The sequence below is a fragment of the Aulonocara stuartgranti genome, assembly GCF_965226115.1.
Source record: "Aulonocara stuartgranti genome assembly, chromosome: 14".
Taxonomy (NCBI): Eukaryota; Metazoa; Chordata; class Actinopteri; order Cichliformes; family Cichlidae; genus Aulonocara; species Aulonocara stuartgranti.
This window is the reverse complement of record NC_138950.1, coordinates 23,614,572-23,638,573: the sequence shown is the minus strand read 5'-3', so window position 1 is coordinate 23,638,573 and position 24,002 is coordinate 23,614,572. Positions and strand designations below refer to the sequence as shown.

General features: G+C 43.4%; 1 protein-coding gene across 4 annotated transcripts in view; it reads right to left on the bottom strand.

The window, feature by feature from the left end:
- Nucleotides 1–477: 477 nt before the first annotated feature.
- The window catches only part of st3gal4 (ST3 beta-galactoside alpha-2,3-sialyltransferase 4), a 39,183-nt gene continuing 15,658 nt past the window's right edge, over nucleotides 478–24,002 (bottom strand). For 3 of the 4 annotated variants that reach the window (XM_082503706.1, XM_082503705.1, XM_082503707.1), the window contains 9 exons: nucleotides 18,346–18,427; nucleotides 17,922–18,011; nucleotides 16,534–16,631; nucleotides 16,255–16,318; nucleotides 15,268–15,363; nucleotides 11,639–11,837; nucleotides 11,066–11,203; nucleotides 1,405–1,560; nucleotides 478–1,306 (listed from right to left, as the gene is read on the bottom strand). In XM_082503706.1, the coding sequence (XP_082359832.1) occupies nucleotides 1,217–1,306; nucleotides 1,405–1,560; nucleotides 11,066–11,203; nucleotides 11,639–11,837; nucleotides 15,268–15,363; nucleotides 16,255–16,318; nucleotides 16,534–16,631; nucleotides 17,922–18,011; nucleotides 18,346–18,427 (1,013 nt within the window). In that variant the 3' untranslated portion in view covers nucleotides 478–1,216. The remainder of the gene's footprint in view (nucleotides 1,307–1,404; nucleotides 1,561–11,065; nucleotides 11,204–11,638; nucleotides 11,838–15,267; nucleotides 15,364–16,254; nucleotides 16,319–16,533; nucleotides 16,632–17,921; nucleotides 18,012–18,345; nucleotides 18,428–24,002) is intronic. The other variant, XM_082503708.1, reaches the window with a different exon arrangement.

Genomic DNA, 24,002 nt, shown 5'->3' with positions numbered 1-24,002 from the left:
ACGCAGCATATGTCTGCCATTAAACTGACATAAGCAGATGAGGCAGTCACTGTCACTGCTGAGGATGTACCACTCTGTGAATGAGCACAGCTCAAGCGCCAAGGGCCAGGCTCCATTCACGTTAACATTAATAGAAGGTTTGGTGTCTACAGAGAGCAGAGAGCAGACCATCATCGCTGGCATGTCACCTGCAGCAATTGTATCTTAGTCCTTCCAAGTTTTTAGGTTTTTGGTTTCCCAGACGTTCATACCGCACACGTTCACTAGCACATGCACTAGTGCTAGGTTTAGTGTTTCCATTACTCCAGGCACTTTGGGGCACGTGGGGTGGGGGGGCTGCTGCATGATTGCACCATGTGCAGTGCAGTAGACTGGATATACTGTATATTATGCATGCAATGGAGACATACTGCCATCTAGTGGTAACAACAGCAATATTCAAATAAAATAAAACATTAAGAAAGGGCAAAGCAACTGTAAAATCAATTATGATCAGTTTTGATCACCTTTAATTTACGAATGTATTTTATTCTGTACATTACAAAATATCCAGTGGTACCATTTGTATCTGAAAAAAAACCATGAAATAAATAATGAAACAATCACCGTAGTCAAAGTATAACAAATGAGCAAAATTGTCATTAGATTTTTTTAAAAAAACATTAACTTGAACACAGTTCCATACTTTAAAGATAAAGAATCTGAGTTCAAAAGAATTAACAAATTTCATTCTAAACTCGATAAACCACTCGCATCAGGCTTACATCTTAACGATATACGTGAAAAGTCCAGACAAGTGAAAACTGCGCATGTCAGATGTTTTCATTCCATCAACTCAGTTCATCACAAGAACCGAAAAACAACAAGCACCAAGACTGGACATCTACTGATGAAACCAGTTTACTGCAGCTATCTTGTCACAAACAGCTGGGTCGCTACACTTAGCATTGATGCCCAACATTTTTTCTATTTCAGAATTTTATTAATTAATTTCTTTATCTACAGAGTTGAAGATTCTTTAGAAAAAAATGCTGAACCACATCGCCAAAGAAAAACATTTGAAAAGCGGTTAAATCGCTCTATTATTTCACTTTAGGAAAAAAACACACATAAGGTGCCAGGATTGTCACGTTCAGAAAAAATCAAATATCCAACCACAGAAGGCACATTAAGAGCTGAGACAGATGACCCCACGAAAAATGGAGATGGATCTGTATCATAAATGTGGATGCAGGTAGAGAATGGCTCCCGAATCCTCCAGTCTTTTTAAGGCTTCAGCTTCATGATTAAGGTCGTGGTAAGAATTCTGTAACAGAGTGGAGGAGCATTAGTATTCAAGGAATATGAAGCTTTGCCAGTGAGCGTGTTAAAACAAAAAGTACATCACTACAGGTGGCCGCGCACCTTCATAGACTTCATGGTGGCATATCCATAGTAATGGATCGGCTGCTGCTGTTGGCTCTTTGAGCGAGGGTATCCGAATCCAGCAACGTGGACCACGTCACAGTAGTTGAGAGCAACAAAAATGGCAAGTATACCCGTGGTGGGATGCACTGGGATCTGCAACAAGCAAGAGATCATGACAGCCCACTGCACTTCTTCTTGTTTTCATGATTTATTATTTCTAAAATTAGCAAATATTAGTAGATACCCCCAAATAAAGAACTGAAAGATTTTTACCTTGCACACCTGAGTAAAAACAGATAAAAAAAAAAAACAATAAACAAAAAAAGGTTTGTATAAATCAAATTAACTTTATAGAAGGAGAGTTACTTAAAAATGTACATGCTGAGCTTTGCTGGTTGTGCAAAAGAGCTTATGATGTAAAAACAATCTCCAGATGGCTTTGGAACTGAAACCCTAAAAGAAGCCCCTCATTTCACCACTAGATGGCGATAGAGGAAAACTGCAGCTTTATATGCGGTTCATTTGCACAAGCATTTCTATCTGCAGTATTCGCTCTCATAACCTCACCCACATGGCTTATGCAAACACAGTTTTGTTTCTATGCTTTTTATTTCAACCACCTACTGTTCCAACAGAATTTAAACGTTGTGCACAACAATTAACTTAAACTCTTAAAAACAGAAAAACTTGAGTATTTTGACATTTTATTTTGAAATTCATTTGCAGCTCTGAGACTGCTGTTCTCAAGCAAAGTACAGCTGCTTTTTCAAACACAGTGATTCAAAGCATTTAAGCCCTCTGCCTTTCCTTTCCTTCCCCTCGATTACAGTAAATTAGTCTTTTTCACAGTAATCGAGAGGAAGGAAAGGAAAGGTGTGTGAAAAATTGATGGTTACTACACATATAAAGCCTCTGCCATGACTTAATGGTATGGTTAGCAATTATGTTGTTAAAAAAAAGTGGACATATGCAGAGTAAGCATGGGTGCACCATGTAAGCAGAGTAAAAATGGGTGTGCCATGGTAAAGGATGAGTTTATTGTCTAAAGTCATTGTGACAGATACATACGTAGTCCTGCAAGTGAAAATGCTGGCCTTATCACTAATGTACAGGTGCACACACACTAACCTGCAAAGGTTTTAGTGTGGCTGCAAGTTAGTTACAGAGACATAAAAAACTCAAGATTTGGCTGAAAGCTGGTCTGGTGTGATGAAATCCAGGTGGACTACGTCTGTAAAGAGGACACAGACTAATTCCTACAATTCGATTCCACACTACAATTTTTCCTGTATATCCCGAGGGAAAAACAGCCCACAAACAGCGGTGATATACATTTCCCTTCACATTTTGTGCATGTCACATTCCTTAATTGGCTTCTGCCTAAAAACAATGACAAAAGAACATGCAGGAAGCAAAACCTTCCGGCTGATATTTTATTTTTGCTTCTTTAAGGAAAAACTAGAACTCAAGGTAATGTGAGATTTAATGAGAGGAGACATGTTTGTTGTGTTATTCCTGGCTGGCTCTTTCTGTCCACAGAAATTCCCCTGTGCTGTTTGCCACTCCCTATATGACTGATTATGATTACGCGTGCTCACATAGGCAAGAAGAAGAATTATTTCCATATGACCTGAAGACAAAAGAAACTCTCATTCACTTTTCAAATTAAAACCCACTTTAACAAAAACCTTTTATTCTTCATCTTTCCAAATCATCATCTGTGTTTTGTGTTTTTTTCCTGTGCAATGCTCCATCGGTAAATGCACCGGTGTTTATATTAGCCTACTTCCAGTATGTTCTCTTCTTGTCATGGTTTGCTGTGTGGCAGGCAGGAGAAGGACCCAAGATGCAGACTCACAGACACGGGGATAAACTCAAAAAACACAGCTTTATTGCTGGCCACGAGAAGTAATACAAAATAACCTAAAACTGGGAAAACTAAAGCATGAGCTGTACAAGGAACCGAACCACGGGGAGAATTACACACAACATGAGGGAGAACGCGACGCCGAACAGAGGGAGACTCAGACAGAAATACACAGAGGGTAAACGAGGAAAGTGGGCACACACGGGGAACACAGGTGACACTGATAATCATAACGAGACAGGGCGGGGTGAACTGAACATGACATGTACAGGCACAGAGGTTCAGACAGGAGGAGAGAGAGCACGGGGAAAACACAGACATAACGGGCTGGGGAAACATGAAACAACCACAAAGGGAGACGAGGGCTCATAAATACATAGAGGGCACACAGGGGGGAGAGAGAGCACGGGGAGAACTTAGACATAATGGGCAGGGGAAACATGGAATAAAACATAAGGAGAGACGAGGGCTCACAGATACACAGAGGGGCACACAGGGGGTAAAAGCCATGAAGGGAAAACACTTAGGGAACAACACAACAGGGCAACTCAGAAAACATGGCCTAAATAAGGAACGAAATACAAAAATACAAGGAACTAAGAATACTGGGCCCACATGGCCCAGGACCATGACATCACCCCCCCCTAAAGGGCTGGCTCCCGACAGCCCAAACCCGAAAAACAAAACAAAAACAGAAAACAACCCACCCAGGGCGGGAGGCGGGGGACCAGGACGGAGGGACCAGAACGGGAAACAAAAACAAACAACAGAAAACACAGGAGCACATGACCATAGTCCAAATAAAGTTCAGGGGGCCGACCCAGAGCCCACAGGCACAAGAGTTCACGGGTCACACGGTCGGGGGGCCGACCAGGCGGGTGGCACAGGTGACAGAGCTGGTCCGGAGGCCGGCCGTGCGGGAGGCAGCGGCGGCGGCGAAGGAGACGACGGAGCAGTTCAGGGGGCCGACCGCGCCGAAGGCAGCGGCGGCGGCGAAGGAGACGACGGAGCAGTTCAGGGGGCCGACCGCGCGGAAGGCAGCGGCGGCTCTCCAGTCTCAGGCGTGCTGGCCGTGGCCTGGTGGGCACAGGACCAGACGAGGCAGGACCAGACGGTGGCGATGCGGGGGCCGGACCAGGCGTCGCTGCAGAGGCTGGGGCCGGACCCGGCGAGGATAACGACGCGGATGAAGCTGGACCAGGCGAAGCACAGGCTGAGGCTGGAGCTGCAGCAGACGAAGACTCGGAGGCTGGAGCTGCAGCAGACGAAGACTCGGAGGCTGGAGCTGCAGCAGACGAAGACTCGGAGGCTGGAGCTGCAGCAGACGAAGACTCGGAGGCTGGAGCTGCAGCAGACGAAGACTCGGAGGCTGGAGCTGCAGCAGACGAAGACTCGGAGGCTGGAGCTGCAGCAGACGAAGACTCGGAGGCTGGAGCTGCAGCAGACGAAGACTCGGAGGCTGGAGCTGCAGCAGACGAAGACTCGGAGGCTGGAGCTGCAGCAGACGAAGACTCGGAGGCTGGAGCTGCAGCAGACGAAGACTCGGAGGCTGGAGCTGCAGCAGACGAAGACTCGGAGGCTGGAGCTGCAGCAGACGAAGACTCGGAGGCTGGAGCTGCAGCAGACGAAGCACAGGCTGGAGCTCGACCAGGCGTGGCAGAGACGGAGGCTGGACCAGACGAGGATGAAGACTTGGATGAAGCCGGACCAGGCGAGGCAGAGGCGGAAGGTGGCTGGATGGGCTCCTCGGGCCCTCCAGCTGATGTGGCATGGTGCTGGACGGGCGGCTCGGGCCCCCCAGCAGACGTGGCATGAGGCTGGTGCGGTTCTCCTGAACCCCCAGCTGACGAGGAAGGTTGCTGGACGGGCTCCTCGGGCCCTCCAGCGGAGACAGGAGGCCGAACGGGCCCCTCGGACCCTCCAGCGGAGACAGGAGGCTGAACGGGCCCCTCGGACCCTCCAGCGGAGACAGGAGGCTGAACGGGCCCCTCGGACCCTCCAACGGAGACGGGTGGCTGAACGGGCCCCTCGGGCCCTCCAGCTGACATGACGCGAAGCGGTGGCGTCGCCGCAGGGTGCCGGATAGGCACACCTGGGAGTCCAACAGCAGAGGCAGGATAAACTGTTATGAAGGCCCCTGGCTGGACTAGGAGCTGAGGATACACAGGCTGCTGAGGCACAAACCCAGAGAGAGAGAGAGCAGGTAAAAAACAGTCTATAGGGCTTAACATCTTAACACAAGAAACCATGAAGTGGACAGTGGTAGGGACCACCAGTTCTGAGCCAGCAATCACTAGGTTCCCAAAGTCTGCATCAGTCCAAAGTGGCTCAGAGGTTACTAGCCCAGTCTGTGTAGTCCTAGGAGAGGTCAACATAAGCTGGTTGGACTCAACCGGTGGTAGTGTGCGACTCAGAGGAGCTGGTTCAACCATACGGAAAACAAGAATTGCCACTCGATCCACAAAAACAAGGCTTAGATCATCAGGAGCTAACTCCTGGAAAAACAGTAAACACACAGGTATGGACCTAACCAATGGCACCGTGGTAGCATGACTGTGGTGTGTTGGATGGATGTGTTTGTTGGAACCCGCACCCGCAGTGATCTGTGGCTTCAGAGTGATGACTATATTGAGTGGAGAGACAGATACAGGTAAAACGGTACGTAAACCATTAACTGAAGCGGGTGACACTTCAGGCTGAGAGTGAGTGGTTACACCATTGTTCGAGGCCAAAATCCTATCTAGTGATGAGTTCACAGAGGCAGGAGAAAATGGTGTCACATTAACCCTGATCTCAGCCTCCATCTCCTGAGTGGAGGTACTGGAGCAAAACAGTTCAGAATCACCCTGTGTATGACCTTCAGGAAGACAGAATTCATATTGTGACGTTACACAGTCCAGGTTACCATGATCAGCATTTATGTTTTCATCTTGACAGGTTAGAGTGAGTTCATGATCGGCGTTCACCGTTTTCAGTTCATTAAACACAAGAGTAGCAGGGAAAACAGGATCACTAGTCATGTTACACTTTAATCCATGATTTGCCAACTCTGCAATATCCTTGCTTACTGTGGCTTCAGAGGGCCCCGGAGGTGAGAAAACACAGTTCTTGAGGTCAGGCTCAGAAACAGATAGCTCAGACTTGGATGGAACCTCAGACATGGAAAGGGACACAAAAGGAAACACCTCCCTCCCACTATCAACATGAGAAGCAGTGGAAGTCTCTCTCAGTCTATGTGTGGATTCTAAGGTCCCTGCAGGAGTGAGTGAATTAGTCGTGAATGACTGAGAAGAACTGTCTCTAGCCTGCGGCTTGGTGAACAGCTCATTGCTAGCCATATCACCGGCTAAGTCTGTAGCCACCTCACATGCCTTCTGCTCAGAGGTAACTTGGAGTGACTGGACAGTTTCACTCACCTCCGAGCGTCGGGCGATGTGATGGCGACGCGAACGCCGTTTTTTCTTGACCGTGGGCCCCATAGACGTGGGAGATGGAGGCTCCTGAGGCGTCGCAGCGGCTGAGGAGGCGGTAGTAAGCGGAGTGGCAGGCGGGAGTCCCAGGCAACTCCGGGGGCCCCCAAGGGCTAGCTGTGTCCCGCGGAAAACCTCATCGTAGGGGGGAGCGAGCCATGGCTCCTCTCGTAGCTCTTCCTCCAGTTGCGCGCATACGGCGCGCTGCCGCTCCTCGAGGTCGGAATCCGCGCCCCCCACAGCCACCTCGTGTTGCTCAGTGGAGGGCAGAACGGGCCGTGGCGGTGCGCGACAGCGGCGGGAACGCCGTTTCCGATCCTGACCGTTTCTGGTTCTTTCTGGGACAGCTGCCCCGGACGGATGCCCACGGCGGTCACAAGAAAGTCCCGGATGTGGGGGCGCAGCGCGCCGAATAGCCACGGGAGCCCGGACACCATCCGCTGAAGACGGACGGCTACGGTCTCCCGGTATTCGCCTCGAGGTAGCGTCGCCCATTCCTCACAGTGGTATTCCACCGTGTAGACCAAGTCGTCCTGGAGGTCCGCGGAGGGGTTGTGAGCTGCTGGGTCCAGTTCGGGGTCGCGTTCTTCTGTCATGGTTTGCTGTGTGGCAGGCAGGAGAAGGACCCAAGATGCAGACTCACAGACACGGGGATAAACTCAAAAAACACAGCTTTATTGCTGGCCACGAGAAGTAATACAAAATAACCTAAAACTTGGAAAACTAAAGCATGAGCTGTACAAGGAACCGAACCACGGGGAGAATTACACACAACATGAGGGAGAACGCGACGCCGAACAGAGGGAGACTCAGACAGAAATACACAGAGGGTAAACGAGGAAAGTGGGCACACACGGGGAACACAGGTGACACTGATAATCATAACGAGACAGGGCGGGGTGAACTGAACATGACATGTACAGGCACAGAGGTTCAGACAGGAGGAGAGAGAGCACGGGGAAAACACAGACATAACGGGCTGGGGAAACATGAAACAACCACAAAGGGAGACAAGGGCTCATAAATACATAGAGGGCACACAGGGGGGAGAGAGAGCACGGGGAGAACTTAGACATAATGGGCAGGGGAAACATGGAATAAAACATAAGGAGAGACGAGGGCTCACAGATACACAGAGGGGCACACAGGGGGTAAAAGCCATGAAGGGAAAACACTTAGGGAACAACACAACAGGGCAACTCAGAAAACATGGCCTAAATAAGGAACGAAATACAAAAATACAAGGAACTAAGAATACTGGGCCCACATGGCCCAGGACCATGACACTTCTAGTTACGGGGCTTACTGAATGTCAAAACCAATAGATCTCAAACTTTTTTTCTGGCGTGCCTCCCTTCAGGAGTCAGAAAAAGTTAACACCCCACTGTTCCTCATCAAATGTTAACAATGAAAAAGTATTTAAACTTATTTAGTGAAATGTCAACACAGCATCTGCAACCTCTTGTTTTGGAAAAAACTCTGTGTAAAAGATCCTGATATCAAAATAAAGTTAACATATAAGTGAGCCTTAATCACATCACAGGTGTAAGTATCACAACAGACGTCATTGTGTCAAAGTAACTGAGGATGGAACACAGATTTTTTTCTTGGCCTAATTTTTTGTGTGTCTTTTACAGCATGAACCTGTGCTGCAGTAGATCAAAAACTGAAGAAAACCATGAGTCAACAGATGGACATTACCCGTGGAAAGATCAATGCTGCTGAAGTGAAACAGAGCAAAGTTACAGAGGTTTGATTAGAGACATGGCTAAGCCTTTTGCAAATTAAAAAAATTTGGCACCATCTGTGAGAGCTGATATTTCTTCAGCATTGAAAAGCAGAAATTTGGCTTTCTTGCTGGAGGTCAATTTCGCAAAACAAATCAATAAACATACTCTAAAAAATTATGGACTGGTGCGTAATGCGTCCGCGCGTAAAGAATCAAATAAGGCAGAAAGTAGGAATTTATGACAGGAAACTGCTGTTGAAACACACTGCGAAATGGAGCTGTGCAGGAAATGTGATTGCATCAAAGTGGATTTTTTTGGTAACAATACAGCACAGGTAAGACAGAACTGATGCTAATGTTTGTCACACTTGAAGCGAAATTTTGGTCTCCTTTTGCTGCTGGCTTAGTGAATTTTTGGTTGGGTTGTGATGAAACTTGCACTTTTGGACTCGGTGAGATCTGTGCTTTCAACAGAGACATTGTCCGTGTACATGCTGTCAGATTTGTTGTTTTAGCTGTGTTTGGTGGTCATGGAAAGGGTTTTGTGAGCTTTAGCTAAGATTCTGATATTTCAGTGATGCCACACATCTATATTTGAATAACAGATCTGGCAGCACAGCCTGTGAAACTAGCTGTTGCTTTCAGTTTCAGATGAAAACGCCGTTTTCAAATTTATCTGGGCTGGTGTGGACGTTGTCTCAGTGGAGGTTTTTGAAACCCACGTTGAAGTGTGAAACCTCAGGGGAAGTGCTATTTTAAAAGTTTATTCAGAGGTACAGTAGGGCTCAAGTGTGTTTTTTTTTATAGTTTAGCAACAGGTCAGGCTGGCATCTGGTACTCAGTGAATGATCAGCACAGCTCCTCAATGTGTGCTGATAACTCTACTTCTGCCTTTTTCAGGAGATGTTTAAAAGAAAGCCTACACACAACACACCGGCATGTAGATGACAGTAAGTGTTCATTTGCGTGAGTCGTTGAGCTTTTGTACCCTCAGGGTTAATTTTTTGCAAAATGTGTGTCTAAACAAATGTGCAGTTGGTTATAGCAACAGAGATAACAATTTGTTTGAGTAGCCTTGTCAAGAATCTGAAACAGAGTTTTTGCCGCTGCACAGAGCATAATCGGTAACCTGAGGGAAACTGATGATGCCAAAGCACAGGGGTTCCAAAATGAGACAAAATGTATCCAACAACAACACAGCGTGAGGGCGTGCCAGATGCACATTTCCATCGTGTTCAGTAATGTGTAAAAAATGTCATGCTTACAGCCCCGAATAAACATAATTCAGGTGTTACTTGAAAACTTTACTGCCTGCAGGCCCCAGTTCTCCCACCACTTCATCCCACCTCTCCTACTGCTGCCCCCCAGCCATTCCCGTACAAGCTGCACAGATGGTACAGAGCTCCTGTCGAGTGAGCCCGCTGATTGCCTGCAGGATCTCTGCCTTCCCGCTCCTCACTCTCGTCTTGCAGTGAACCAACTGTGTTTATACCGCAATCTGAAATGGTTACACCCATTGTCAAGTCTTTGACAAAAAGGTCTCAGTGGGAACAAGCAGAACCAAAACAAAACTTGGCTGAAGATCCACATCGACGACGATCCCCACCAAACACACAGAAAGCCACACTTGGAAGATGAGATGCTATGGGCCAATAAAAAATGCTGTAATACACCAGTTTCAGTCCAAGAGGGATCTCGTGGTGTTTCAAAATCTGATCAGCAGGGGAAAAAAAAGAAATGTCATGCACTCTGGATCTTCATTGCGCAACTGCTGTTTTTCCTCGAGTTTATGGGTTTAGAGCAATGCTTTCACTTTTACTTTTCGTGTTTTGATTCAGCCATCTTGCGTTTCATTTGCCTTCTACTTTAAAATGTCAAAGGATATGCTCAGTGAAAACCAACTAAACATTAAAATCGAGTTAAAAGTTAGTGAAGGCCACAGTACAAAAGCAATAATCCGCATCACAGATAAGCACACTGGGAACTGCCTTTTACCTTTAAAGACATACAATAAGAAAACAATATTTTGGCTTTTCTTATCCCCAAAAAATGAAATAAGCCAATTATTTCCCAGGGAACCACCGATTTATCGTTAAAGACATGAGACAGTTATCTTACAGTGAGATACCAGGACGCCAAGCAGAAGCTAATTGTCACCAAATTCACAGTAATCACCAACTAGATTTCAGCAGAAACGCCTCTTACAATAAACTGTTTACCACAAAGGTCATGACGGATCATTCTGAGGAGCAGTGCCTAATCAGCAGAGGCTCCGTCCACCCTTGTTAACATTCATGTGGGAAGCAGTGAAAGGCCAGAAAAGAAGAACAGAAACATAGGAAAAAGAGCACAGAAGAGGAAGAAAAGTCTGCTGCAGAGGATGCCAGAAATTCTTGGTATTGCAACATCCCCACCACAATTACAGAGCAAAAACTTATGATTAAGTAAGAAATGGGACTGATTTGAATAAGGAATAAAGACAGTTTGGTTTCGATCTGCACTGAAACTTCTACTACCACAAATTGAGATCACGCATAGTCACGACTGCAAAAAAACCAAACAAAAAACACTTAAGTGAAAGTGATCACTCACCTGTTTGCTCTTGGGGTGAAAATTGATCTTTAGCAGCTTGACTGCAGTCTGATGCAAGAAGTGTGGGTCCAGCACTCTAACTTTACTGGCATCACCCAACCAAATTTGAGGAGGGGGCTTCCAAAAGCCTTTCCTGACCTGGCAAAGACAAAAAAACAGACAGGGTGTTTACAGACTGAGAGTGAAAACGGCCACGAATTGCCCTTTATTTGGCAGAATGGATGCATGCAAGGAGAGACGCATGTAAATCTCCATGTTTGGAGGACACTAAATCGATGTGCAAATTAGCGGGTAATGACCCTGCAACTATTAGCAGCAGGAGGCCGGAGGTGCCGTGGGATACGGAGTGAACGATGCCTGCAATGGAAACAACATTTAACTCTGGAGAGTGCTGGCACTGCTCAAGTGGAACCTCTTAAGTAGTTGTTCCTGATATGCAAGACAGACAAGCTTGAAAAGTAAAGAGAATGTGTTCAGTTGAGGCAGAGAGAGGAAAGAACGAAAGAAAGGGAGATGACTGTGTGTGCGTAAGAGAGTCTGTGTTTGCATGTGGGAGAGTGCATTCTCACACACATCCAGTACCCTCTTCTCATTGTAGAGGATCTCTTTGAGCCACCGTAGATCTTGCTGTTTGAAAGGCACCAGGACCATAAGGGTGTCAGGCTCATTGTCCAGTCCAGGGTTGTAGAAGGCTGACTCAGGGTAGAAGAACCTCATGGTGGTCTTGTTCCCCACGTCTTCCTCATAGCCTCTTACCGGGGCATCATTCAACCTGAGGCAGGAATAAAATATGTAAAGAAATTTAAAAAAGGATTTTCAGAGCTGTTTTAGTCAGGATTTCAATTTTTGCAATTAGAAAAAAGTTGATGTAAATGAGCATTGAATAACCATTATTCAGTGGATCGTGAAATACTGCACTCCCCACCTGCAGCTAGCCTCTCAGAGCTTCATCAGATCAGATCAGAAAACTTTATTGTCATTGTCATGAGAACAACGAAATTAAGAATGGTCCCCGATCATTGCATCATCCCTAGCAATATCAAAATATAAATAAAACAATAAAATTCAATAAATAAAATAGATAGAATACTTAAAATACTAATAAGATATAACAGTAAAACATTCACATACATTCCCACACACATGCTTCAGACCGTGCATAGATTAACACAAGAGTGGCGTGATGGACATTTTTTTTGTAGTATTCAGATGTGTTATTGCAGTTGGATAACAGCTGTGTTTGAGTCTATTAGTCCTTGCTCTGATTGCCCTGTACCGTCTGCCTGAGGGCAACAGTTCGAACAGGGAGTGGCCAGGATGTGAGGTGTCTTTTATGATGTTTTGGGCCTTTTTAAAACAGTGGGCGTTGTGTAGAACTTCCAGTGTGGGGAGAGGGCAGCCAGTGATCTTTTGGGCGGTGTTAATGATCCCTTGGAGTGCTTTCCTCTGAGCCCCTGTGCAGCTAGTGTACCAGATGCATATGCAGTAAGTTAGAACACTCTCAATGGTGGCTCTGTAGAAGGACACCAGCAGTCTCTGTGTGATGTTATTCCTCCTGAGAATTCTCAGGAAGTACAGTCTCTGTTGGGCCTTTTTCAGCAGCTCGGAGGTGTTCACACTCCAGGAAAGGTTCTCCTCTATATTGACTCCCAGGAAGCGGAAGCTTGCCACCCTTTCTACACAGTCCCCATTTATGAATAGTGGTTGGATCTCTGCTTTTTTCCTTCTGAAATCTATTATGAGTTCTTTGGTTTTTGAAGTGTTGAGGAGGAGGTTATTGGCCTTACACCATGACGTCAGCTGCTCCACCTCGTCTCTGTACGTAGACTCGTCTCCCTTGGAAATGAGCCCCACCACTGTGGTGTCATCTGCAAATTTCACAAAGATGTTGCTGTGGTGGCGAGGAGTGCAGTCGTGTGTGTAGAGAGAGTAGAGCAGTGGACTGAGCACACAGCCCTGGGGTGAGCCAGTGCTGAGACTCAGGGCTGAGGATGTGTGATGGCCAACTCTGACTCTCTGTCTACGGCCCGAGAGGAAGCTGTTGATCCACATGCAGGTGCTGTCTGGAAGCCCCAGGTCTTGTAGCTTGGCCACCAGTTTGTGTGGAAGGACTGGTGGCCAAGCTACAAGACCTGGGGCTTCCATACAAGACCTGGGGCTTCAACCGATTCAGTTTTTACATAAATGATTTAAGGTCTGATCGCATGCTTAAAGACACTGGAGGTAACATGACCTCGGCCTTGAGCATAGTTTAGGTAAAGATCCATTAGGTGATCTTTGCATGCAATGTTCACTGAAATCTGATAATACTCTAAGAGGAGTAACAATTCTTGTAAATCACATAAGCTCATGGGTCCTTCAGCCCGAAGTTGACAATTCTTGATTTCTTGTGTTTTTGCAGATTTTTCACACTTACATGTTGCAGATCAATAAACTATACACGGACAACCTGAATAAGTACATGTGGCAGAGTTGTGGTCCCTGGCTGAGCTGCAGGGGAGGGGTGGTGCAATGAACTCAAGTATGCATATGTTTTTTTTACAGAACTTTATGCTGATGCACAAACTCAACAGCGACATCCTTTATTGCACAGATAGTCCATGACCATCTCTTTAGTTTCTGACACATTAATGTGCAACAAGGACAACTTGCAACACTCTTTTTCTGGTCAAGGTTTACTCAGCAGAGATGCAATCACTGTAAAAATAAAAGTGGAGAAAACGCACTTCTGTGATGGCAAATAAAACACGATTTACCAACATGTCACACCGCAATCAGTCTTATGAATACTAAGAAGTTGCAGCAGCATTAATTTTGGTGTATGTGTAAAGTTGCACCCAGATATGTCGTCTACTGACAGATATTATCTATCACACGATTAAGAGCTGGGGGGGAAAAATTAATAAAAGTTAAAAAGTTGCCTCAGAACAGGATGACTAACTCACTCTACGCTGTACACAGCCTGAAATTCGAAACCTTGTTCACTCTGTGAAATAAAAAAACATCTGTGTTTCATCACTTAACAAAAAAATACAATATAACTCTATAGTTGACAAATTCAATAGCACAGACTGAGAACATTAAATTATTAGCAAGCACTTTGAGAACTTAATTCTCAACAGGCTTTTAAGAAGTCAAGCAGTGTTTCCATGGCAGGAAAAAAGCCAGATGACGTCAAAATCTCAGGCATGCATTGAATTCTGAGTGTCAATAACCTGACTTGGCTGGAAAATAATTAGAAGAGAGCGAGAGACGTGGGGGGAGGGAAAGAGGGGGGTTGGGGGGGGGGGGGGGGGGGTGCATTGCTGCCAGGCCTAATTCTGGCTGTTTGAAAGAGGCTTAAAAAAACTCAGAATGCGGTCGTTCATTCCAAGGCTGTAGAGTCAGATCTGCTAGATGCCTTTGTCCCTGAGTAAACTCAATGCTTTCTTTTCTGCTTTTAAAGAACCTGATTTGACCCAAACTTAGCCTGAGAGGACGGCTCTGTGTCAGAGTCACATGCTTATACAGTCTACAGCTAAGTGAATTAAACCCTATTTAGAGAGGCTGAGGGTAAAAGAAATCAACACATTCTCTTTTTTAAAATGCAATAGCAATGAGTCCTAACTGCCTTGAAACATGGAAGTTTAACTGCTCTCCTTTTAAATCAACCTTGGACATGATTTTTTCTGATTGGCTGTGCTTGATAAACAGAAGGGCAGAACAGCAGGTTGGTTGGGTTTCAATCCCTACAACAAAAAGTGTAGATGACCTCACTAATGATATCGCCAACAGCTCTATCCCTCAACCTGCTTGTACATGCACCCATATTTGAAAGTCCTACATCCCTTAATTCACGAGTTATTGCGCTCGCAAACTTGGGTATCCACCCAACCTGGCTGTCCACCAGGCGAGGTGATGACATTACCCCAAGCCTTTCAGGCTGAGGGGCTGAAGACTGTCAGCAATCAACTATTTAGAGCAGTCTGAAGTCTGAGCTTCTGGCTTAAAGACATTTAAGCCATATACTGACTTCATTGTTTGCAACTTTGAACATTTTAAATCCAAGCATCCATCTAAATAATTGGATTTAAATATATGGCAGACACTTTCAAACACACTTTAACCCCACTATTATTGCACAGTAGAGCATATCATTTCATTTTAATACCATAATCAGGAAAAATGATTTCACTGTTGTGTGGAGTATGATTATTGCTTACCGAATGACCACATCGTATTTATTGATGATGCTTCCCAGGGAGCTGTTTTTAATGGCAAAGCCATTACCTATGACTACACAAGTTCTGCACTCAAGGCTGTGGAGAAAAACAACACAGGTTCACATTATGAATTAAATGTGGCAAATTTTTCTTTATCAAGGTTTCTCATCGGTCTTAAAATGAACATGTTTTGTTCAGTTACAAACAAAATGGCTCTCTGGAGGCAAAAACCTATCATCACTACTGGAACAGCACGCGAGGACATAGGGAACAGTTATAGGGAACAGTTACAGAGAGCGTTTTCACAGAACTCTTTGCAACCATGTTAAAAATCAAGTACAAGGCCACAGTTAGCATGTTAAACGTTAAAGTTCATGACAGCACAATTAAAAAAAGATGGAACAAGTGTGGCTTGTTTGGAACGTTTGCCAAGAGAAGGCCTCGTCTTTCTAAAAAGAACGTGGCAGCACAGCTTAGGTTTGCAAAGCTGCATTTAAACAACCACAGGAGCTCTGGAACAATCCTATGGGCAGACGAGAACAACGTGGAGATGTTTGGCCATAATGCAGAGTGCTACATTTGGCAAAAACCAGTGCCTGCAAACCTCCATGTTGTAAAGAAAAATGGACCAAAATTCCTCCACAACGATGTGACAGATTTCAAGTTATTGCTGCTAAAGGCGGCGCCACAAGCTGTTGAATCATAGGGTGTTTTTCACAGGACTGCATAGTGTGTATTTGTTGGCACCGATCTTGGCCTACTCTATTTTGAGCATGATGGCTTGAATTGGTAAACAGAGCAGGATACTGAAAAATTTTTAAATAGTTAAGAATATTTAGAATAATTAGAAAAGTGCAGATTAATATTCTTGTAAATAAATAAATTGTAAGATGGTCTAAAAAAGCAAATCGTTATCCATGATTGCAATATTAAACTAATTCGCTTTACTACTGTTGGCCAAGTTTGCTAAAGTGTGCTCAAACTTACTTTTCAATGTTGGCTGGCACGTGATAATTTGTAGTTACAGCAAGCACTTTCAGTAGCAGCAGCTCTGGGATGAAAAGTGAGAAATGGAGAAGTTCAAAAGTTCACGCCGAACACAGAGCTTGAATTGGTGAAAAAGCTACAGTCCTGGGTTTCAGCTGTATTAACAGTTTAAGATGTCATCTATTTAATCCCCAGTCCTGGTCCCAGTCAAAATGAGACAAATTTGCTAAAAGTGAGTGGGAAGAGTGGGGATTAATTTAAAATGCAAGGTCAACATACCACTGCCCTTAATGCCATAAGGTAATGCCAGATCTGACAGATGCTGCCGCCAAAAGAAATCCTCCATTTTCATAAAGAGCTGCGTCCGTCTGCTAATGCTGCATGAGAAATGTCAAAGCAGGGTTTATAAGATGATACCACACAGTTTCAGTGTACAGATGAGTTATGCTGCCAGAGGCTTTGTGGCCGGGAGAGCAAAGAAAACTGCTTCAAGTTTTTTGTCTAAAATAATCAACCCACACAATAGACAATACCATCTGTTCTGCCAAGCAGTACAGTGTTCAAGCTAGCACATAAAAAAGAAAAAAAACTGCTTTGTAATCTTAACTGATGCACTAGCGTTACCAAATGTTCTGGTACCCATTAAGCAGGTAAGCCAACCTCGTTATAAGAAAATCACCTATTTATATGATGCCATTCAATAGCAATTTCCTTCATTAAAATTCTCCGCTGACATTCCCTCGCCATGGAGAGGGGAAAGAAAACAATAATGCTCACAGAACCTGTGGAGTGAGACAAATGTGGCAGGTTGTAATATGTGAAACAGTTGCTCTTCTGTGCTCACTCACTCCAGCTGTTTATAACCTACTGTCTTTGACAGTAAGTCTCTCAGGCATTTATTACTCTTGTGTGCCAGCTAGCCCTCTGTAGGAGATCAGGATAAATCTCCGGGCAGGGAGTCTAATTAGAGAAATGTCATTGTAACTGCCTCGCAGGCTTCCCTGTGACTGACTCATGTTAAAAATCCAAGAACAACGGACTGGTAACTCTGAACTGAACTCTTTTTCAGCTACACATCTTAACTGTTGCAAATGTTAAAGGGCAGGCGGTGGAAGGTCGACTGGGCTAAATAAATAAACAGTGACCTTGGATGAGGTTTGGCCAAACCACACATTCCCTTTTACTAATAGAGCAGAGCCAAGAATAAAGGTGAGTAAATATACAGGTCGATAAACTGATAAAGAGACTAAAAGATAGATAACTGTGAGCATGTTAGAGAATGTGAAACAGGGATTAGTTAACAAAACGGGCTAGACATTATCAAGTTATAAAAAAAATATGTATATGTCATGAAGACATTGTTAGCCAAAATTAGTTTTTCACATTAACTCCCCCTCTCTGGCTTTTTATCAAGACATTCCACTGGAATGACTGAAACTTACTGTAACCATTATTTAGATGGAAACTCTTCTTTTAAACATAACTCTTCTTCTCTGTAAAATATGCTTTTCTTTTCTGTCATGACTGGTACAGAGCAGTCCAGTTTCAAGGAACTCGGCACTTTATGTTCAAATAAAAACACTGCTATACACCACTCCTTTAATAAGTCAGTTTCCCCAAAAAAAAGAAAAAAAGAAAAAAGAACACACAGACATGCCATTACTCACTTAAAGTTAAGGCTCTCCCATTTCTTCTGGGTTAGCCAGCCACCACACAGCGACTTGCTACTGCTGGGAGACTTGCTGGTGCCTCCATAGCTGAAAGACAGTTGCCACAGATGGCATGAAAACTACTGCTGAATCAGTGAAAATGGAAAGTGCCAGTAATTTAGTCCAAAATGCTCAAAAAGTGCAAAAATTGCTATGTGTGAGGCTTTGGTTGACTAGCAGCTCAGACCACTTTGTGAATAGGCTGTCTTCTCAGATTTTAGTGACTCAGCGCTGGCCAGAAATCCTGCGAAATGGGTATTACTGTGATTCTGTGACTCAATACCAGAGAAATTAAGAAAGAAAGAAAGAAAGAAAGAAAGAAAGAAAGAAAGAAAGAAAGACAGACATGTTTGTGTTAGAGTGTGTCTTTGTGTGAGATTACCTCTGAATCAAGGCATACGAACAGTAGAACATGACAAAGGTGACGAAGAACAGGAGAACTGGGAGAAGCCTAGGCCACCATACTGGAGCAGACAAAGACAAAAACAGAAGCAAACATATCAGGGTATAAAAGTAGAGTCACCTGAGAGACAATGCTCAGTCTTCTTCTATGCAAATTATGATGTTTGCTTTTTCTGACGTGCCATTTTGAAACAGGTGTACGGGCAATGCCAATGAAACTGATTTTCATTCAAATATCACTTTCCAAATTAAGACAAATGCAAAGGCTTATAGGAAACTGTCCATCTGCTAGGATTTATTTTTAACAGCAAAGAGTGAAGATCACAAATTACGATACGATGTTCTCAAAAATGGTTTGAATTCTTTAAATACACTGAAAAAACTTGCAAATCTCATAAACACATATTTTATTCACAACAGAACACATAACAAATGTTTAAACTGAGATATTCTACTTTTTCATGAAAAATATTAGAAAACGATGGCAACAAAGGGCTCAAAAAGTCAGTGGTGCTAAAAAGAAACAGCTAGGGGAACATTTTGCAACTAATTTGGTTAGTTGACTACATGTTAGTTACATGATTGGGAATAACAAGAGCACCTTAGAGAGGCAGTTTGACAGAAGTAAAGCTGGGCAGAGGTTCATCAATCTGCAAACAAATCTGTCTACAAACCATTTCTGAAATTTGAAAGTGTAAATACAGGTTTAAGATCAACATATGCTCCAATCCAGAAAATGTGTCTTTCAGGAAAGGTTGCACATATTTTAGCAAGACAATGCTAAACCACATACCACCTCTGTTACAACAGTTTCATAGCAGAAAAGTACATGTGCTGAACAGTATGTCTGTGAAGGTTCTCAGTCATCCAGGTCATTGTAGTCAAAGGAGCTTGCAAAGAAAAGAGTCTGGACTTCTTTAAGTTGCTTGAAGACATTTCACCTCTCATCCGAGAAGCTTCTTCAGTTCTAAGGTCAAACATGTGAACATTGGCATCCCCTTTTGAGGATGTCAATGTTCAAATTTTGGACAGAGAGGACAGATGGTTTGAAAGAGGAGTGAAAGAAGCCATCTATGTCCACTGTGAGCGACCATCTTTGAACAGAGGCGGTGTCTGCCATCTATAATCCAGTTTTGAGTTACCTCCCCAGACGCCTTAACGCCCACTCACACCCTGGGCCATCTGACCTCAGGAATTCGCATGATAAGGTGGGGCCAGGTTTCACAATGAGCTCACCCGAAACCCTGGCTGATTGGGACCCACACCCAGTTTCACACCTTGGCTCAGGCGATTAGAGGATCATCAGGGGGTCCTTTTGTCCCTCTGCGGGGGGACACTCCCACTAGGTTTAAATCAGGGACTCCCCACCATTTGACCTTAGAACTGAAGAAGCTTCTCGGATGAGAGGTGAAACGTCTTCAAGTAACTTAAAGAAGTCCAGACGCTTTTCTTTGCAAGCTCCTTTGACCATGTGCTGAACAGCACTCCAAACCTTTCATCAACTGAAAACAGTTGATACATCATGAAACCAAAAATACAACGAAGTCAAAGAAGAAGAGAAACAAGGATACTACACAGTGGTAAACACAGCTGTTACCCAACTTTTTTGAACGTGCTGCTGCCACCAAATTCAAAATGACTTATTTTGTTCATAAAATGGCAAATTTCTAAGTTTCAACATTCAATATGTTTTCTATGTTCTATTGTGAATGAAATATGGGTTCATTGCATTCTCTTTTTATTTAAATTTTACATAGCACATGTATGGAATGAGGGTTGTATATGAGTATCATTTGATATACTGGACTTATGTTAATGTGCATTTGGGAGCATCAAAAGTTTTCTTTTTCTTTTTTTTTTAACAACATCTCCATGAAATTACTCTAAAGCAGGGGTCGGCAACCCTAGGCACGCGTGCCAACTGTGTCACGTGAAGGGTTAACTGATGGCACGACCATAGCTGGACTGGCCATCAGGCATACCAGGCATTTGCTCGGTGGGCCGATGATTTTTTTTTTGTAACGGTATAAATGAAAGGTGGTGGATTGGCCAGTTGCTGGCCGGTGTGTAAAAATAACTCAGTTGTTTGGTGGTGGCTATGGCGTAGCTTCCACAGATTCAGTAAAATTAACAAGTGGTGGAGGCTGGCAGGTGGACGAGGGAGAGGGGAGGCAGGAGGAGGAGAAACCCGAGGCGGCCACTGGTCTGAGTGTGAACTGAACTTCAGGTAAGAAGTTATGACTACAGTCCATCTGGGTCAGATATAAACCAAGTTTAGGTGGAGTTTATTTTCATTGTGCTGACTTTTTACAGTCAGTTACAATAACTAGCTAGCATGACGGAGTTTCTATACAGCTGGGTGGGTGCTATGATGTTACTGATAGTGAACTTTATTTTATTTATAAGGTTAGTTAGTAGAGTTGCCAACTGTCCCGCATTCAGAGAAATTATTACGCATTTCGTGTTGAGCTGAGAAGGGACGCAGTTTGTCCCGGACTTCAGCTAGAATGGAAAAAGACACAAAGGTGGAGTTATTCTGTCTTTACGCTGCACAGCTGCCTCTTCTCTCATTCTCTCTCTCCTGTTGCTACTTTAATCATGAAACTGATCAATGATCAGCTGATTGGCTTTTCTCTCTTGTTTGTTTATCGCCCACTTTGCGCCAGAAAGAGGAAACTGAGGAGCTGTCCGCTCAGCGCAGCGTCAGCACCATGGAAATACACGGATACATCCGTAGACTCGAGACACAATGCGTTTTTGGGACTTTCAGGTGTATGGACCAATGTTTTCTTTTCTGATCAAACCAGAAATCTTTAATGAGCAGCTGGATTTGTCTCGCATTAACTGGCTGAGTTAATACCAGTTAATGCAACATCGAAGCAGCTGGAATCCACAGCTGTGCGTGTTCATGGAGCTTGCATTTTCACCAGCTGGACATCACTACCTGACAAGTTTAACTGTCTTCACAACATTGCAGAGGCCTTATTGACAGTATTTGGCTCCACATATCTGTGTGAGCAGATTTTCTCTCACATGAGTGTTAGAGATGGCACGATACCACTTTTTTATGTCCGCTACCGATATCATAAATTTGTATATCTGCCAATACCGATATGAATCCGATATAGTGTATTTTTTAATCAATAAAACTGTTTTTTAATATCTTGCTGCATTTTTTATAAGTTCATACTCAAGTTTAAATAAACAACAACACTAAAGCTATTCCGTTATACCTGTATGTAAAAAATACACTGCATCCAAAATATTTCATAGTTCAGCAATACTGATAAATCTAATAAACTTAAACCTACACAATCCTTCCTATTCTGGTATTTTAAAGAGCACTTAGCAGAAATATTAAGCAACCTAACTAATAGGGTTGCAAACTCCCAGCAAAAAAAAAAAAGGAAACCACCCCCCACCCTCCACCTCATGATGCTTAATCAACGTAATCAACTTTAATTTGATGCAGTGTGAAAACAAAAATGCACAGAATTAAATTATTTTTCAAGAATAATTAAATAGATTCAACATCTTTCTTCAACAGAACTGCAGACTGCACAGATGGTATCTTCCCAAAGGAAAAAGTACTATAGCTTACTAGGGTATATTAGACTTAACAGTTACTATATACAGTAATGGACTTCTATACATTTTACATCAGATTAAAACTTTGGGTGTAAGATTCAGATAATTATTTATTAAAAGCTACACATTTTAAATGAGAATAAGAAAGAAAAGTATGTCTTTGTGCCCCATTTTCCCTGTTAATGCCCTATCGGCCCCCCTGGCTAAACTTTGCTAGATCCGCCCCTGCACAGTTACCAGCCGTCAGCTACGTAGAAAAAGATCCTGGTGTAGAAAGTAATATTAAATAAATTCTAACAACAGCTTATCAAGCTTAAACGTGCTGCTGTTGTTCAGCTGCTGGTTTCCTCTTTCTGGCGCGAATGTGTGCCAAAAACAAACAAGAGAGACGGAGTCGCGACAGGAAAGCCGATCAGCTGATCATTAATCAGTTTCACGTTTGAAGTAGCAGCAGGAGAGAGAAGGAGAGAGAGGCAGTCGCTCCATATATTGGTTGTTAAGCTTAACGCAGGAATGCTTTACAAACATTCAGAGATGAACTTACACACTTGCTTAACTTCTCTCTTGGATAACTTCCTCTGAGTTTGGTAGTGAGGCTCCAAATACACACAGCCGCTCTATCATGTGAGCACACTGCTCCGAAGTGCAACGGTTATGGGCCGAGTTACGCCGTGTCGCAAGTTTTGTGAGGTGCTTTTTTGATATTTAATGGATCGGATTACATTTTTTATTTCTCTCCGATATCCGATCCAGTAATTTACGTCAGTATCGGACCGATACCGATACGTAATATTGGATCGGTCCATCTCTAATGAGTGTCCTCGGGTAGCTGTCTGAATGCTGGACACTCGGAGACCTGTGTCTCTGAGTGGGAGACCAGAGATCAGATTAATATGTGTATTAACAAACATGCCATATTGGCCCAGTTTATTTTTCTTATCATTGTTGTGAGGAGACCATAAATAGCATTTGTATTTTTTGTTGTACAGTTAATTTGCTGTTATAGAGTTCTTGTTATGGATAAAAAGTGTCTTTTTTTGTTTCAAAATAGCTGATAACTATTCGCTGATAGCTGCCAACATCTGCAAACAAATATAATTCTATAAAGTGGTTCTATATAGTGTGTAACTGTTAATATAGAGCATTATTAAATTTATTGCTAATACAATCATATGGTACACTGACTTCTGGGGAAATTTTAAATGGCACTCGCCATCAAAAAGGTTGCCTACCCCTGCTCCAAAGATTGCTGTGCTTGGACTTTCTTCTCATCAGGTTCAGTGGTAAAGCTACACTGTACAGTAAATAAAGGTTTTTTCCTGCTAACTGGACTAATAGCGGGAAGTTTGGGGCAATTTAAGGTGTGATTAAATATTTTAAGCTTCATCTATAACAAGGCATTGAACAATAAACCCAAGGACCATTAAAAAGAGAGTTTGGAAGGTAATTTTAACCACTGTCTTTCTGACAGTTAGATAAGGACTCCATTCAATAATAAATTACAGCCAGTAAGTGCTGCACGGTGTTTGAAAACAGATAAATATACTTAGCCTGACTTAGCCTGATGCAAGTTTAAAAGAATACGTTGTAGTGTTATGAGTGGTTTATGTGCAAAAATACATGCAATAAATTATACACGGAATACATGGAAATTGCTACAAAATTCATTTAACGCTAAAGTTTTTAAAGTGTAAAGAGAAAAGCCAGCAACAGCCTTTGGTAACATTTTACAGTGGTTCGAAAAAGTGTTTCCCCCCCGTCTTAAATTCCCTATTTTTTTGCATATTTGTCACACACTTATATGTTTCAGATAATTAAACAAACGGTAATATTAGATAATATAAGATAAGCTGAGTCAAAACAAAATGTAGTTTTTAAGTGGAAAAAGTTATCAAAACCTATCTGGTCTTGTGTGAAAAAGTAATTAACCCTGCCCCCTTGTTAAATCATGAATTAACTGTGATTAAACAGGTTTTTTGTAAAGCTGAGTTCAGTTTCACTAAACACACTCAGGCCTGATTACTGGCAGACCTGTTGAATCATTCAAAT